General features: G+C 38.5%; 3 protein-coding genes across 3 annotated transcripts; 2 read left to right on the forward strand and 1 right to left on the reverse strand. All coding sequences in view use genetic code 12, as the record gives it.

Moving 5' to 3' along the window:
• Window positions 1-972: 972 nt before the first annotated feature.
• Window positions 973-2,583, forward strand: DAL5_2 (Allantoate permease; the record flags this gene model as incomplete). Its single annotated transcript, XM_001524543.1, has 1 exon — window positions 973-2,583. One exon carries the CDS (start codon window positions 973-975, stop codon window positions 2,581-2,583), a length of 1,611 nt encoding a protein of 536 aa, XP_001524593.2.
• A 1,050-nt stretch (window positions 2,584-3,633) lies between these two features.
• On the forward strand, window positions 3,634-9,237 carry DNF3 (drs2 neo1 protein; the record flags this gene model as incomplete). The annotated part of the gene is made up of 1 exon (XM_001524544.2): window positions 3,634-9,237. One exon carries the CDS (start codon window positions 3,634-3,636, stop codon window positions 9,235-9,237), a length of 5,604 nt encoding a protein of 1,867 aa, XP_001524594.2.
• A 185-nt stretch (window positions 9,238-9,422) lies between these two features.
• BUB1 (protein kinase) lies at window positions 9,423-12,410 on the reverse strand (the record flags this gene model as incomplete). The annotated part of the gene is made up of 1 exon (XM_001524545.2): window positions 9,423-12,410. The coding sequence occupies one exon, from the start codon at window positions 12,408-12,410 to the stop codon at window positions 9,423-9,425; it is 2,988 nt and encodes a 995-aa protein (XP_001524595.2).
• Window positions 12,411-12,653: the final 243 nt, after the last annotated feature.

The raw sequence follows: 12,653 nt of genomic DNA on the forward strand, positions 1-12,653 counted from the left end.
GGCACGCAGTATATCTCAAAAGAGATGCGTTAACCATCTGCTAGCGGTTCTTGGTAGAATTGTACCGTAAATGCCGCTTGAAGATCAGCCAAGATTTATTAATTAATTAATTGATCGGTAGATGGATGGATAGGTGGATAGATGGAAGTTGTATTTGAAGTATTGCTTCCTGTTAATCTAGATTGTAGGTCGCTAGCTGGAGACAAATACAAAATGAATAGAATAATTTCAAACAAATATAGCAATTACACTTAAACTTTTCCCCTTTCCACTCCACCCACACTTGAATTTACGAAAAACGTTAAAAAATAAAAATAAGAAAACTGTGGCGCGGTGATACAAAGAGAAACTGAATGAAAAATAAAATTAAACCGCACTTTGACAGATACTTAAGATTAACGAGAAACTTTGATGAACAAAAGATAAGACAAAATTAGTTCATTCGGATAATAAAAAAAAAGGGCTTAGAAAAAGGAGCCTTACCAAGAAGGATTCTGTTTTATTAATAATATCAACAGTACTAAAAACGATGTTTGTGTTTTATTAGCACATGATTATGTGATAGTTACATGAGAATTACATGCATGAGATATCGCTGTGGCTGACCTTTGTTCTTGCAATAGTTTAATTCGAATGTTCTTAACTCAAAAAAAAAAAGAAGGAAAGAGAAATGAGAGGAAAGATGGGTTGGGGGTTGTGTGTGTGTGTAGGGAGGAGAAAGAGGAGGAGGAAGAAGAGGGGGGAAGGAGGACATGGCGGTAAAAACAAGAGTGGACGGTTGATTGTGCAAAAAGGAACAATTGGTTACTGGATGCAAGTAGCACGAATACTGTGCAAGCTGCAAAAGTTGGATCCACATTTTGGACAGCTGGTTGCCTTTTATGAAGGTCTGGACTATAAAGAGTCAGCTATACGTCCAGAATTTAAACATGAATCATAAACTACAAAAGTGGTTAACCAGATAAATCGAGAATGAAGGAAAAAAACGAAGCTACAGATAGTATAAGACCAGTATCTTCAATCAGTGGAGATGAATTGGAAAAGAACAAAGAAGGCGCGATTGCAACTTCTGTACACTCCAAGACTAGTGTAGATGCTTTTACAATAGCATACGACGATAGTGACATCAATAATATCAACGATATCAACAATGTTGACCGGGCAATGAAGTTTGCCATTGAACATAAGGGTGAGCAGATTCTGATAAGCAAAGACGAACTAAAACGTGTTTTACTCAAGATTGATCTTTTCATATTACCCATGGTTTGTCTTGTATATGCTATACAGTATATGGACAAAACGTCGACAAGTTATGGTTCAATCTTGGGGTTAAGGACCAGTTTGCATATGGAAGGGAATATGTACAGCTGGACCTCCACTTGTTTCTATCTTGGATATTTGGCTTTTGCATTTGTGCTGGCGTATTTGCTCCAACGATTACCGCTTGTCAAAACTGTTTCTGTGTTTATTGTTCTTTGGGGTGTTATTCTTGCATTGTGTGCTGTACCCCAATACCCTGGCTTTATTGCCTTGCGAACGATATTGGGTGCCTTGGAATCTTCAGTCACGCCGGCGTTTGCATTGATTACGTCGCAGTGGTATAGACAAGAGGAGCAATATTTGCGGACCGCGTGTTGGTTTTCTTCGAATGGGATCGGCCAAATCATTGGACTGGCTATTGGATACGGTTTGTATAAGAACCAGCATCTATACTCTTTACCTGCTTGGAAGTTGGTGTTTGTAATCACTGGGGTGATGACAATTGTTTTAGGCTTTTTGGTGGCATTGCATATCCCCGATACACCAACCGAAGCATGGTTTTTGAATGCAAGGGAAAAGGCAGTGGTTGTTGAGAGGATAAGATCAAACCAACAGGGTTTTGGTAATCCAAGATTTAAAAAGAGTCAATTTATCGAGGCTCTCAAGGACTATCATTCTTGGCTATATGTGCTTTTTGCATTGTCATTTAATATACCTAATGGGGGTATCACCAGTTTCACGTCTATTTTGCTTAATGAAGATTTTGGATACAGTACTGAAAAGTCATTACTCATGAATATGCCTCAGGGTACAATCATTATAGTGTGTTGCCCTTTACTTGCTTATTTGTCGCAATTTATAAAGTCTCGCTTGTTGATGACAACTGGTGTTACTGCCGTTGCCCTTATGCTGGCGTGTTTGTTGGCCTTTGCACCAACAAAAGAAGGGCGTTTAGCGGGCCTTTACCTTTTCACGCTCTCACCCATAGGCTCTATATGTATTTTATCGCAGATTGCATCATCTGTTGCAGGACATACGAAGAAAGTAACTGTTAGTGCGATGTATTTGATTGCTTATTGCGTTGGTAATCTTATTGGGCCCCAAACTTTCATTGCGAGTCAGGCTCCCGGCTACCAAGGTGCAAAGGTAGCTATTGTTGTTTGTATTGTTGTGTGCTTGTTCACCTTGATTGTTATCTACTTTTCTTTCAGAAGAGAAAACAAGAGGAGAGACTCCCTACCCAAGGTAGATTTGCATATAGATAATCACGAGTTTGCTGACTTGACAGATAGACAAAATCCACATTTCAGATATGCGTTGTGATGGTATACGTATATATATATATATATATATATATATAAGAGAAGATGGTGATATACAATAGTTATGTTACTAGTTTATTATTGAATTAGTGATTGGATGTTGTTATATTGTTTAGCAATTGATTTCCATAGCTTTTTAATTGTCATAGTATTCTTTTCCTCTTTGTGTTTGTTTTTTTGTTTCCTTTATTTTATTTTTTCCTGCTGCTAAAGAGGCACGGCTGAGTACTGAATTTGTATACTTTGATCAATAGGAAAAAAAAAAGGACATAAAAAAATAAATTAGACAACAACAACAACAACATCAACAACAATAACCGGAAAAAAAATGGCTTAGTCGATTGTTTTGAACTGTTTCAAAGGTTTTGTTTGTACTCTTGTTGACAAGCATGAACAAGCAAAGCAAAGTTCATCTAGAATACAATACTTCTTTGAGCAATACGTACTTTTAATATATTTCTTTTCACCAAAGTTTGTTTCAGGATACTGTCACTTCCCAAATGAATTTATTTTCTAGCAGAATCTTTTTAATACATTTTCTCTTTCCCTTTTTTTAATTTGATTTAATTTGGTCCAACTTGATTTATATCCAACGTTGTTGCCCTACTACTACGTTGCTCCCACACTCTATGTGTCTTCCACTATGTGTCTCTTGCTCTGCCACACCACCCTCGAGGCAGTGCTACCGCTGTCACAAAACAAACAAACAAAAAATAAAAATACTTTCATTAATCGTTTTATAATTTTATTTTTATTTTTATTTCTATTTTGGCTTTGAGGTTTTTCTTTTTTTTTTCTTCTCGTTCTCTATCTGAAACTTAGATCAAAAACTGCGCCAACGTGAGTGATTAACACAACTTTGCTTTTCAGTATTACAAAAGTTATCATAACCAACGCTACTTTACATTCGTTTATACACTATCTCAAACATAGAGAGTCAATAAAGAATATATATACATCGCAATTCATATATACTACAATATTAGTTTAATCAATTTTTTTTTTGTTTGAATCACACTATATTTGCATGTCGATATAACTAAAACTTGATATGTCCAACCTAAATCCTCTGGACAATACCTTACCCAATATTACACTACATAGTAACGAAACCTCTCAAGCCAATGGGGCTAAAGAGGATATAGAAAATAGACACAATGAAAGAGATCATGAGCCAACACCATTTAGACCAGGCAACAGTAATGGCAACAATAACAATAACTCATTACAGGTGCCACTGAATCCCCAGCCCAGACGCAAAAGAGGTTTATCACTACGATCACAGCTCTTTAATAAAGCTTTCAATATACAAGAGGATACACCACCACCACTGCTGCTGCTGCTGGTGCCACAACAGTCGAAAACCTCTTCTTCCAATACACAGGGACCAGCTTCAGCTCCAGTTCCAGTTCCATTATCTTCTTCTTCATCATCATCATTTCAGAACCCACAACTCTCTCATCAGCAAAATTACCAGATCCCACTATCGGGATCTACAACAACTACATTTGAGCCACAAAAAGGTATAGAACTCCAGGACATTCCAAAAAACCAAATCCATTCACCACAACCGCCTCCGCTGATCAATATCGATGAAGCACCAGAACTTTTTTCTCCCATCAACCCAACTGCAGTTAAAGGTGCTCACTACGACCCATACAATAGTCTTCTGGACGCACACTTGACAAAATCTTCTTCCCACTTGACAATGGATAGCATGAGGACAAGCAATAGTACAAACTCCTTTATTGCCAAAAGACAACGACTACACGGTGTTCCAAAGAATAAATTTTTGACCCAATTGAAGGAATTAAAAAACAAATTACTAGGTATCAAGAGTTTACCCAACACAGAGACAGGACGAATAATACCATTAAGTGTAAACCCAGAGTCTGTGAATTCATACTACCAGGACGAATACTACTCAACAAAATTCAAAGGGTATATTGACGAACGAACAAATCACACTTATATCAATAACCTCATCACATCATCAAAATACACAGTCTATTCCTTTTTGCCAAAGCAGTTAAAAGCCCAATTTTCCAAAGTTGCCAACTGTTACTTTATGGTGGTGGCAATTATGCAAATGATTCCAGGTTGGTCCACAACGGGTCACTACACCACAATTATACCACTATGCATCTTTATGTCCATTTCAATTGCCAGAGAGGGATTTGACGATTGGAAGCGTCACGGCCATGATAAGGAAGAGAATAACAAACTCACCACAGTCATCAAAGAGGATTTGGAGATGAGCAGCTTTGACACACATTCAATAAACACTATACTTACGGAGACCATACCGGTAAATAACAGCAGAATGAATTTAAATGGGAAAACCCAGCTGTTGTCCGTCCAAAACATTGCGTCTAACAATTCCTCATTATCCGATATGGAAGATTCTCTCACAAATGAAAACTTGGCATTTACCAATAAGCACGCACTAAAACGCTACAATCTAAAAGAAATTCCTACAAAGTGGAAAAATGTCAAAGTTGGAGATATTGTTAAGGTCAACGAAGACGAGTGGTTTCCTGCGGATATGATTTTGATTGCAACGAGCAATAACGATACGCAAGAAGCTTTTGTTGAAACAATGGCTCTCGACGGAGAAACAAATTTGAAATCTAAAGTGCCGCATAAGGATTTATCAGACAGGGCGTCTACAGTGCCTGGATTGAAAAATTTGCATGCTCTAGTCACAACTGAGGATCCTAACATTGACCTATACAATTTCGATGCCTCTTTTTCGATGCACGATATGACATTCCCACTTGGATCAGAAAATATGGTTTATCGTGGCAGTATTTTGAGAAATACCAAAGCTGTGCTTGGCCTAGTTGTGTTTACTGGTGAAGAAACCAAAGTCAGAATGAATAATTTGAAGAATCCTCGTACAAAGGCGCCAAAGCTACAGAAAAATATCAACTATATTGTAATATTTATGGTGTTTGTTGTCATTATGTTAGCAGCATTCTCAACAATGGCACAACGACTTGAGTATTTCAGCAATAGGGATGGCGCGTGGTATTTGTATAACCAGGATGCCGGTGTTGCAGCCACTTTGATGGGTTTTATCATCATGTACAATACGCTTATTCCGTTATCACTTTATGTCACCATGGAAATTATAAAAGTTATGCAATTGTGTTTCTTGCAATTTGACATTGATATGTACCATAAGGAATCAAACACACCTGCAGATGCCAAGACTGCAACCATATTGGAGGAGTTGGGACAGGTCTCGTACATATTCAGTGACAAGACAGGCACTTTGACTGACAACAAGATGGTATTTAGGAAGATGAGTGTGTGCGGAGTTAGTTTTCTACATGATCTAGATTTATTGCTTACGGAACGGTCGAATCCAGAAGAAAACAATGGAATTGATAAATTGGTTCCGCGTACAAGTATGCATATACCTCAGTCTTCTACCAAAAAGCAAGCAAATCCAGAGTCAATGGAGATTGGATATAATCCCAGAATAAGCACAACTTCTTTGGCTAGAGAAAGCATGGATGTGCGCCAATCTGGGGTCAGCACCAAGACATGGGTATCAACAGCACAACCACGTAAATTGCAGGATGCTACAAATTCCTTGCATTTGCTTAGATACGTACAATCGCATCCACAAACATTGTTTGCAAAGAAAGCGAAATTCTTTTTGTTGTGTTTAGCACTTTGTAACACGTGTCTTCCTCGAAAAAAGGATAAGAACAAATGCAAAGACGGCAGTTCAACCTCATCTTTGGATGACGAAGAAGTGGAAAAGGATATGGGTTCCGTCGGTGATAATGACAACAACAATAATAATGGTAATAATAACGAAAATGACGACGACAATAATAATGGTCATGATGATTCTTCAATAACTTATCAAGCTGCTTCACCTGACGAGTTAGCTCTTGTTCAAGCTGCAAGAGATTTGGGCTATGTCATGTTTGACAAGCGTTCTGAGAAATTAACAGTCAAGACATATCCCCATGGATTTGACAATGACCCAGTATTTGAAGAGTACAAAGTCTTGGATGTTATAGAGTTTTCTTCTGCGAGAAAGAGAATGTCCATTGTAATTAAATTTCCGGATGGACGCATCTGTGTTATTTGCAAAGGTGCTGATAATATTATATTGGAAAAGCTTAAAAATGCTAAAATGGCCAAACAAAAGGCTATGGAGATTTCTGTCCAAACTACAGAGAGGAAAATGGAAGAACAGGATGTTATTCTCCAGTCTAGATTCTCTCAGGACATTGAGTCTCGAGAATCTGGTCTTTCTTTCCGCAAGAGCTTAAATATTGGTGGCGGTGCAGGTGGTGCAGGTGCAAGTGCAAATTTTGGTGCCGGTGCCGGCGTCGGTGGTGATTTTGTTCATGGTAATCCTTCTGGTACTAATAGAGTCAACACTATAGATAGTGCCTTGATGGGAGCCGAAGAAGAAGAGCGGGAAGTGGCAATGATTGCAGAGAAAGCTCGTAAATCATTACATATTCAACAAGCTCGGAAATATACTTTTGAAATGAACGAGGATGAAGGCGGAGCGCGTAATTCAACTAATGGATATGATAAACAACAAACTCATTCAGGCTCAGCATTGCGTCTCATTCCAAACGATAAATTACTTGTTAACGAAGAGTTTTTGATTGAAAAAACTCTTGAACACATTGAGGAGTTCTCTACAGAAGGATTAAGGACGTTGTTATACTCTTTCCGTTGGTTGGACAAAAACGAATATGAGTCATGGCATTCTGAATATGCAAATGCAAAAGCTGCGTTGAGTGAGCGAACGAAATTGGTTGAGGAAGTTGGAAGTAAGATTGAATGCAACTTGGAATTGGTTGGCGCCACTGCAATCGAGGATAAACTTCAGGAAGGTGTGAGTGAAGCTATTGTTAAACTTCGAAGGGCAGGCATCAAATTGTGGATGCTTACTGGTGACAAGAGAGAAACAGCAATCAATATCGGATACTCTTGTAGATTAATCAAAGATTATTCTACATTAGTGGTGCTAACCAATGATGAAGGGATGCGGAAGATTTGTGAGAACATCAAGTCCACCTTGAGAGACTTGGAAGGAGGTCGAATAGCGCATTGTGTTTTGGTCATTGATGGAGCAACACTAGGCGATGTTGAAGCGGATCAAGATCTATTTGCATATTTCCTTGAGCTTTGCGTACAGGTAGACTCTACCATTTGTTGTCGTGCATCTCCATCTCAAAAGGCTAACATGGTGAGTGCTGTACGCAAATTGAAAAAATCGGCTGTAACTTTAGCAATTGGTGATGGTGCTAATGATATTGCTATGATCCAAAGTGCCGATATTGGTGTTGGTATAACGGGAAAAGAGGGTTTGCAAGCAGCAAGATCTGCAGACTACGCGATTGCCCAATTTAGGTACTTGCTAAAACTTTTGTTAGTGAATGGACGCTATAACTATGTGCGAACATCAAAGTTTGTGCTTTGCACATTTTACAAAGAGTTGTTATTCTATTTAACGCAATGTGTTTATCAACGAAGCACTTTATTTTCAGGATCATCAATGTACGAGAGTTGGTCATTATCCATGTTCAACACTCTATTTACATCCTTACCAGTTATTTGTATAGGTATGTTTGATAAAGATCTCAAGCCGGCGACACTTTTGGCAGTTCCTGAACTATATGCCAAAGGCCGTCTTTACCAAGCGTTTAATCTAAGGATCTTTATCTCGTGGATGGTTTTGGCTACATTGCAAAGTGTTGGTGTCACTTTTATGGCATTTTATTGTTGGGGGTTTACTGCATTGCGCGACAATACGACGTTTGCATTTGGCTCATTGATGTTTGCCGTTATGATTATATTGATCAATGCCAAGTGTACGCTTCTCGAGATGCAGAACCGTCAGTGGTTAGCATTTGCTTCCTTCATCATATCAGTTGGTGGGTTTGGCTTATGGAACGTCTTGATCATGGCTTTGTACAAACTGAAACAATCCACTATTTACTTTGTGGCTGATGGATTATATGAGTGGGGACGTGACCAAAGTTGGTGGGCATCGTTACTTATTTTTTCGTTTGTGCCGTTACTATTTGACATTTTCATCAAGATTTTTAAATTCATGTTCAAACCTAGTGATGACGAAATTTTTAAAGTTTATGAACAAGATATGGAGTTGCGGAGGATATTTGAGACAGCTGCATATAAAGAGTTGTGTCAAAGCTGGACGTGGCCTCGAGATCCATCGACAACAAAGGCATTTTTGAGAAAAATTTTAGTCAAAATTGGAATTTTGCGTGACAAACAAAGCACTGAAAAGGAAAATCCATCAGCTGATATTGAATTGAGCAATTATTCTAATTATGAGCCTCATTTAGACATCCTGTCGTCTATTAACCGCAAAAGAGCTGGTACAAACCAATTAGACCACGAATTACCTCCTAGTAGTGATGGGTCTAAAATTTATGGCGATGATTTTGCAAGAACCAGTGACGACAAGTATGAGACACTACCCAGTGGCAAGAGAATCAAAATCAAGCAACGTAATAGGAAATGGTCTCTTTCCAGAGCATTGCGTAAACGTGGCAGCGCCAATGGTGATGATGACGACGACGACGATGTGGATGCAATCATTGATGCTAGATTAAAAAACTTGAGAGAAGAAGAAGAGGGCCATTGATCATGCATAAGGTGAAAGGTAAATTCCTGTTTTATTTTTTAGGTATGCATCAAAATTCAAAAAATTTCGAAATTATATATCTTGCCTCGCGAATTACACATTAAATAGTGCTTATTGTATTATTAAACATTGCAAATTAAAAATTAAACATTATACATTATACATTAAAATTCTATCTGTTCACTTTATACTTTGTGTATAGCTGCAAGATCCAGTTCAAGTGACTTGAGTTTGGACTTGAGATTATGGCTTTTTGAATTTCTCTCAAGCCAAATCTCCATCTCTACTTGAATATCCCTCAATTTCTCAGCAACCGCAATTTGAAAATTATCTTTATTTTCACTATTATTTCCGCTATTTTCAATTTTGGGGTTCAAAAGTATATCAAAAAGTGGTTCCCAAAGATTGGTTTGCCAGTACCGTTTAAAATTTTGTTGCGGACGCACTTTGCCAACGCGTATAGAGGTCGGAGCTATAGTGCTGGACGTAACTGATGTTCTCATTGCAGTAGAGGTTGAAGCATTCACCTTTAGATAGCTGCCGAATAGTAGTGTATGTACAATGCAAGCCAATCCATAGTAATCAGCTTCAAAAGTCCATGGTCTGCCCTCATTCATTTGCGGACAATCTTGGTCATCAGTTATAAGATGAGAAACAAATTGGACACTTGTTTTGTTTTCATTTTCAATTGCGTTGTTGCTGCTCCGGTTTTTGTCGTTGTTTCGAAAAGCAGTCATATCGATTGCTCTGCCAAAATCAATAATCGTGATTCCTTTTCCATCCCAGCCATTTTGCCCTTTTCCATCATAAACTTCACTCCACACGTGGTCATCCACATGATTTAATCGAAGCATGCAATTGTCAGCTTTCAAGTCACCGTGAATGATTCCAATTTCATGCAAAACATTTGTACTCTTGATTAACTCAATGGTTAAAAATATACACAAATCCTCATCAACTGCTCGATTTTGGGATCGGAATAAATTAACAAGGTCTAATAAAGAACCGTGAGGATAATAATCTAAAATCAAAAAGCTTTCATCGCGAAACAAATATAGGGCTTCACATTTGATAAACAACCTGCTATGTTCTGGTGATTTCAACAATCTCTTATTGATTTGGTGCAAAATGTAAAATTCCCATTTAGAAGCTGGGTTCTCAACCTTGAGAGCTTTAGATGCGCCACTAGATGCCGATTCCACCAAGTACACATAGCCATAGCCCCCGTCACCTAGCTTTCGTATCAAGCAGAATAGCTCATCCCCTCCGCAATCAATCATTGACAGTTTAGAAGCTCTGCTGATTGATTTCAGAAAACCAGTGCTATTTCTGCGCTGCTTTGCTACAAATTCCATCGATTTATTGGATCGGTCACAAAAGCCAGGAAAAAGGCTTATGGGTATATTTGATTCCTCAATTATGTGATCCTGGAGGGCATGAGAAAACGGATCGATAATTTGCTGTCCTTCTATTTTAGAAGCCCCCGTGTGTATCTCACGGTTCACCTGCGGGGAAAGCGAGTCCACTTGTGTTGGTATTGAATTGTCATGATGGTAGTTGTCATAGTGGTGTTGGTGATGCTGGTAGTGTTGGTGATGCTGGTAGTGTTGGTGATGTTGGTGGAGCTGAGGAACTTGGACTTCTTGGCTGTTACTACCATCTTTCTGATTATGATAACCAACACTCTGGTGGCCATTATTTTCTCTATAAAATTCTTCAACATGTTCCTTTGGGTGCAAGGTTTCAGTGACAAATCCTTCCAAGTTAGTTACAGTGGGTTCGACCACATTATTGTCTTCATCTTCCGTTAGCTCCGCCGGCGGAGAACCATTAAACATATCAAGCACGTCGTTCTGCGCTAATTTTGTCACAGCGGTAAGTGTAGGATCTCTAATTTTCATTGTATGATCATCATTTAGTGGTATTGTAAATGTTTCAGTAATTTCTGCAACCTTGGTTTTGTCAATAGGCTTTGGAGAATTGCAATTTAAAGATTTGCTCATGCGCTGTCTGTAACGTGTTATAGCTAGTAGTTCGCTAAAGCCTAGCTCTTCCAGATGAACAGGGTATAATAAGTCCATGTTGATCATCACTCGCTCCGGTCTTTTACCAGTAACCTCTACCAAAGTGTAGTACAAGTTTTCGTTGCCTCCTAAACGGTCTGTGCACACTCGTTGTTTAAATCCAGGGTCCAGTTGCTTCTTGCTTTCACTCAGAGATGCTTCACTGTTGTCTTCGTCTCGAAATATCTCAATTTTATCCGACAGTCGAATCTGTCGCTTCTCCTTCTGCTTCAAGATTTGTCCTTGCCACTGTACAGCAGGTATAACATTCTCCTTTGTTCTTTGTAGTTTGCTCTGTAAATGAACATCTCCAACATCATCAAATATAGACAATAGCACGCTTCGGCTGCTCTGGTCGATATCTTGATATATATCAATTTTTGATTTTTTCATTTTGGGTTCCAAATATTCCCCTCCTTCATTGGGTGAATTGGCTCGATCTTCAGCTGCACTAGCTGCTACACTAGCAGGACCGTGTTTTTCACTTGGCGCTATTCGACTTGATTCTTCCACTCCCGGTATTGTATTAGCGTTAATACGCTCATTAAAAAATTTAAAAGATTTCCGAAGTCTTTCAAGTGGAAATGCCAGAAGTTGGATTCCTAACTCGTATATCTCCCTGGCATCAGTAATTTTGCCTTCCAGTTCAAGAAAATGTGCAAACTCTTCGTAATATATCGCTAGCTGCACTCCAATCTGTTTTTTGGCCAAATATATGAATATGTCTCTTGGTGAATCTGAATACTTGATGTATTCAATCCATACTTTTAAATACCGTGGGTCGTTTTTGTATTGCGGTACATCTCGAAAGCACGATGTGCATCGCTCTAGCAAGAGCACCAACCCGCTCTCGACATTGGCTCCTTGTGGAAAATGAGTATGAGTCCAATCAATATAGTCGACAAATGCCTGTAGCGGGTCATCGAGCTCCTGTGACTTTTCAATGCTATACTCAAATTTGTCCTTTTCCAAGAGAAGTTGCGCTTTTTGTTTTTGGTACTTGTACGTATCGGAAGTGGAGTAAAATGAAGCTAGTTTTGAAACAGATCTTCCACCTTTCAGTGGTTCAATATTTTCCTTATGCTGTTCTATATAATCTATCTCCTTCATATGAATTGTTCAGCCTGGGCCATTAATACAAGTTGTATATTAGGAAATAAAAAAGAAAATAAAAGAAAAACTCAAAAGAAGATTATAAAATAGAATTGTATAAAATAGAAAGTTGTAAAAACAAGATGTAAACAGAAAAGTAAACAAAGAAAATGTATAGGTCTCTCTCTGTGCAGTATGTATAAATATATTTTTCCCTCCTCCTCCCACTTTCCACTTGTATTGAAGCACACAGAGAGAGAG

This window comes from Lodderomyces elongisporus, chromosome 5 (genome assembly GCF_030384665.1).
Source record: "Lodderomyces elongisporus chromosome 5, complete sequence".
Classification (NCBI taxonomy): domain Eukaryota; kingdom Fungi; phylum Ascomycota; class Pichiomycetes; order Serinales; family Debaryomycetaceae; genus Lodderomyces; species Lodderomyces elongisporus.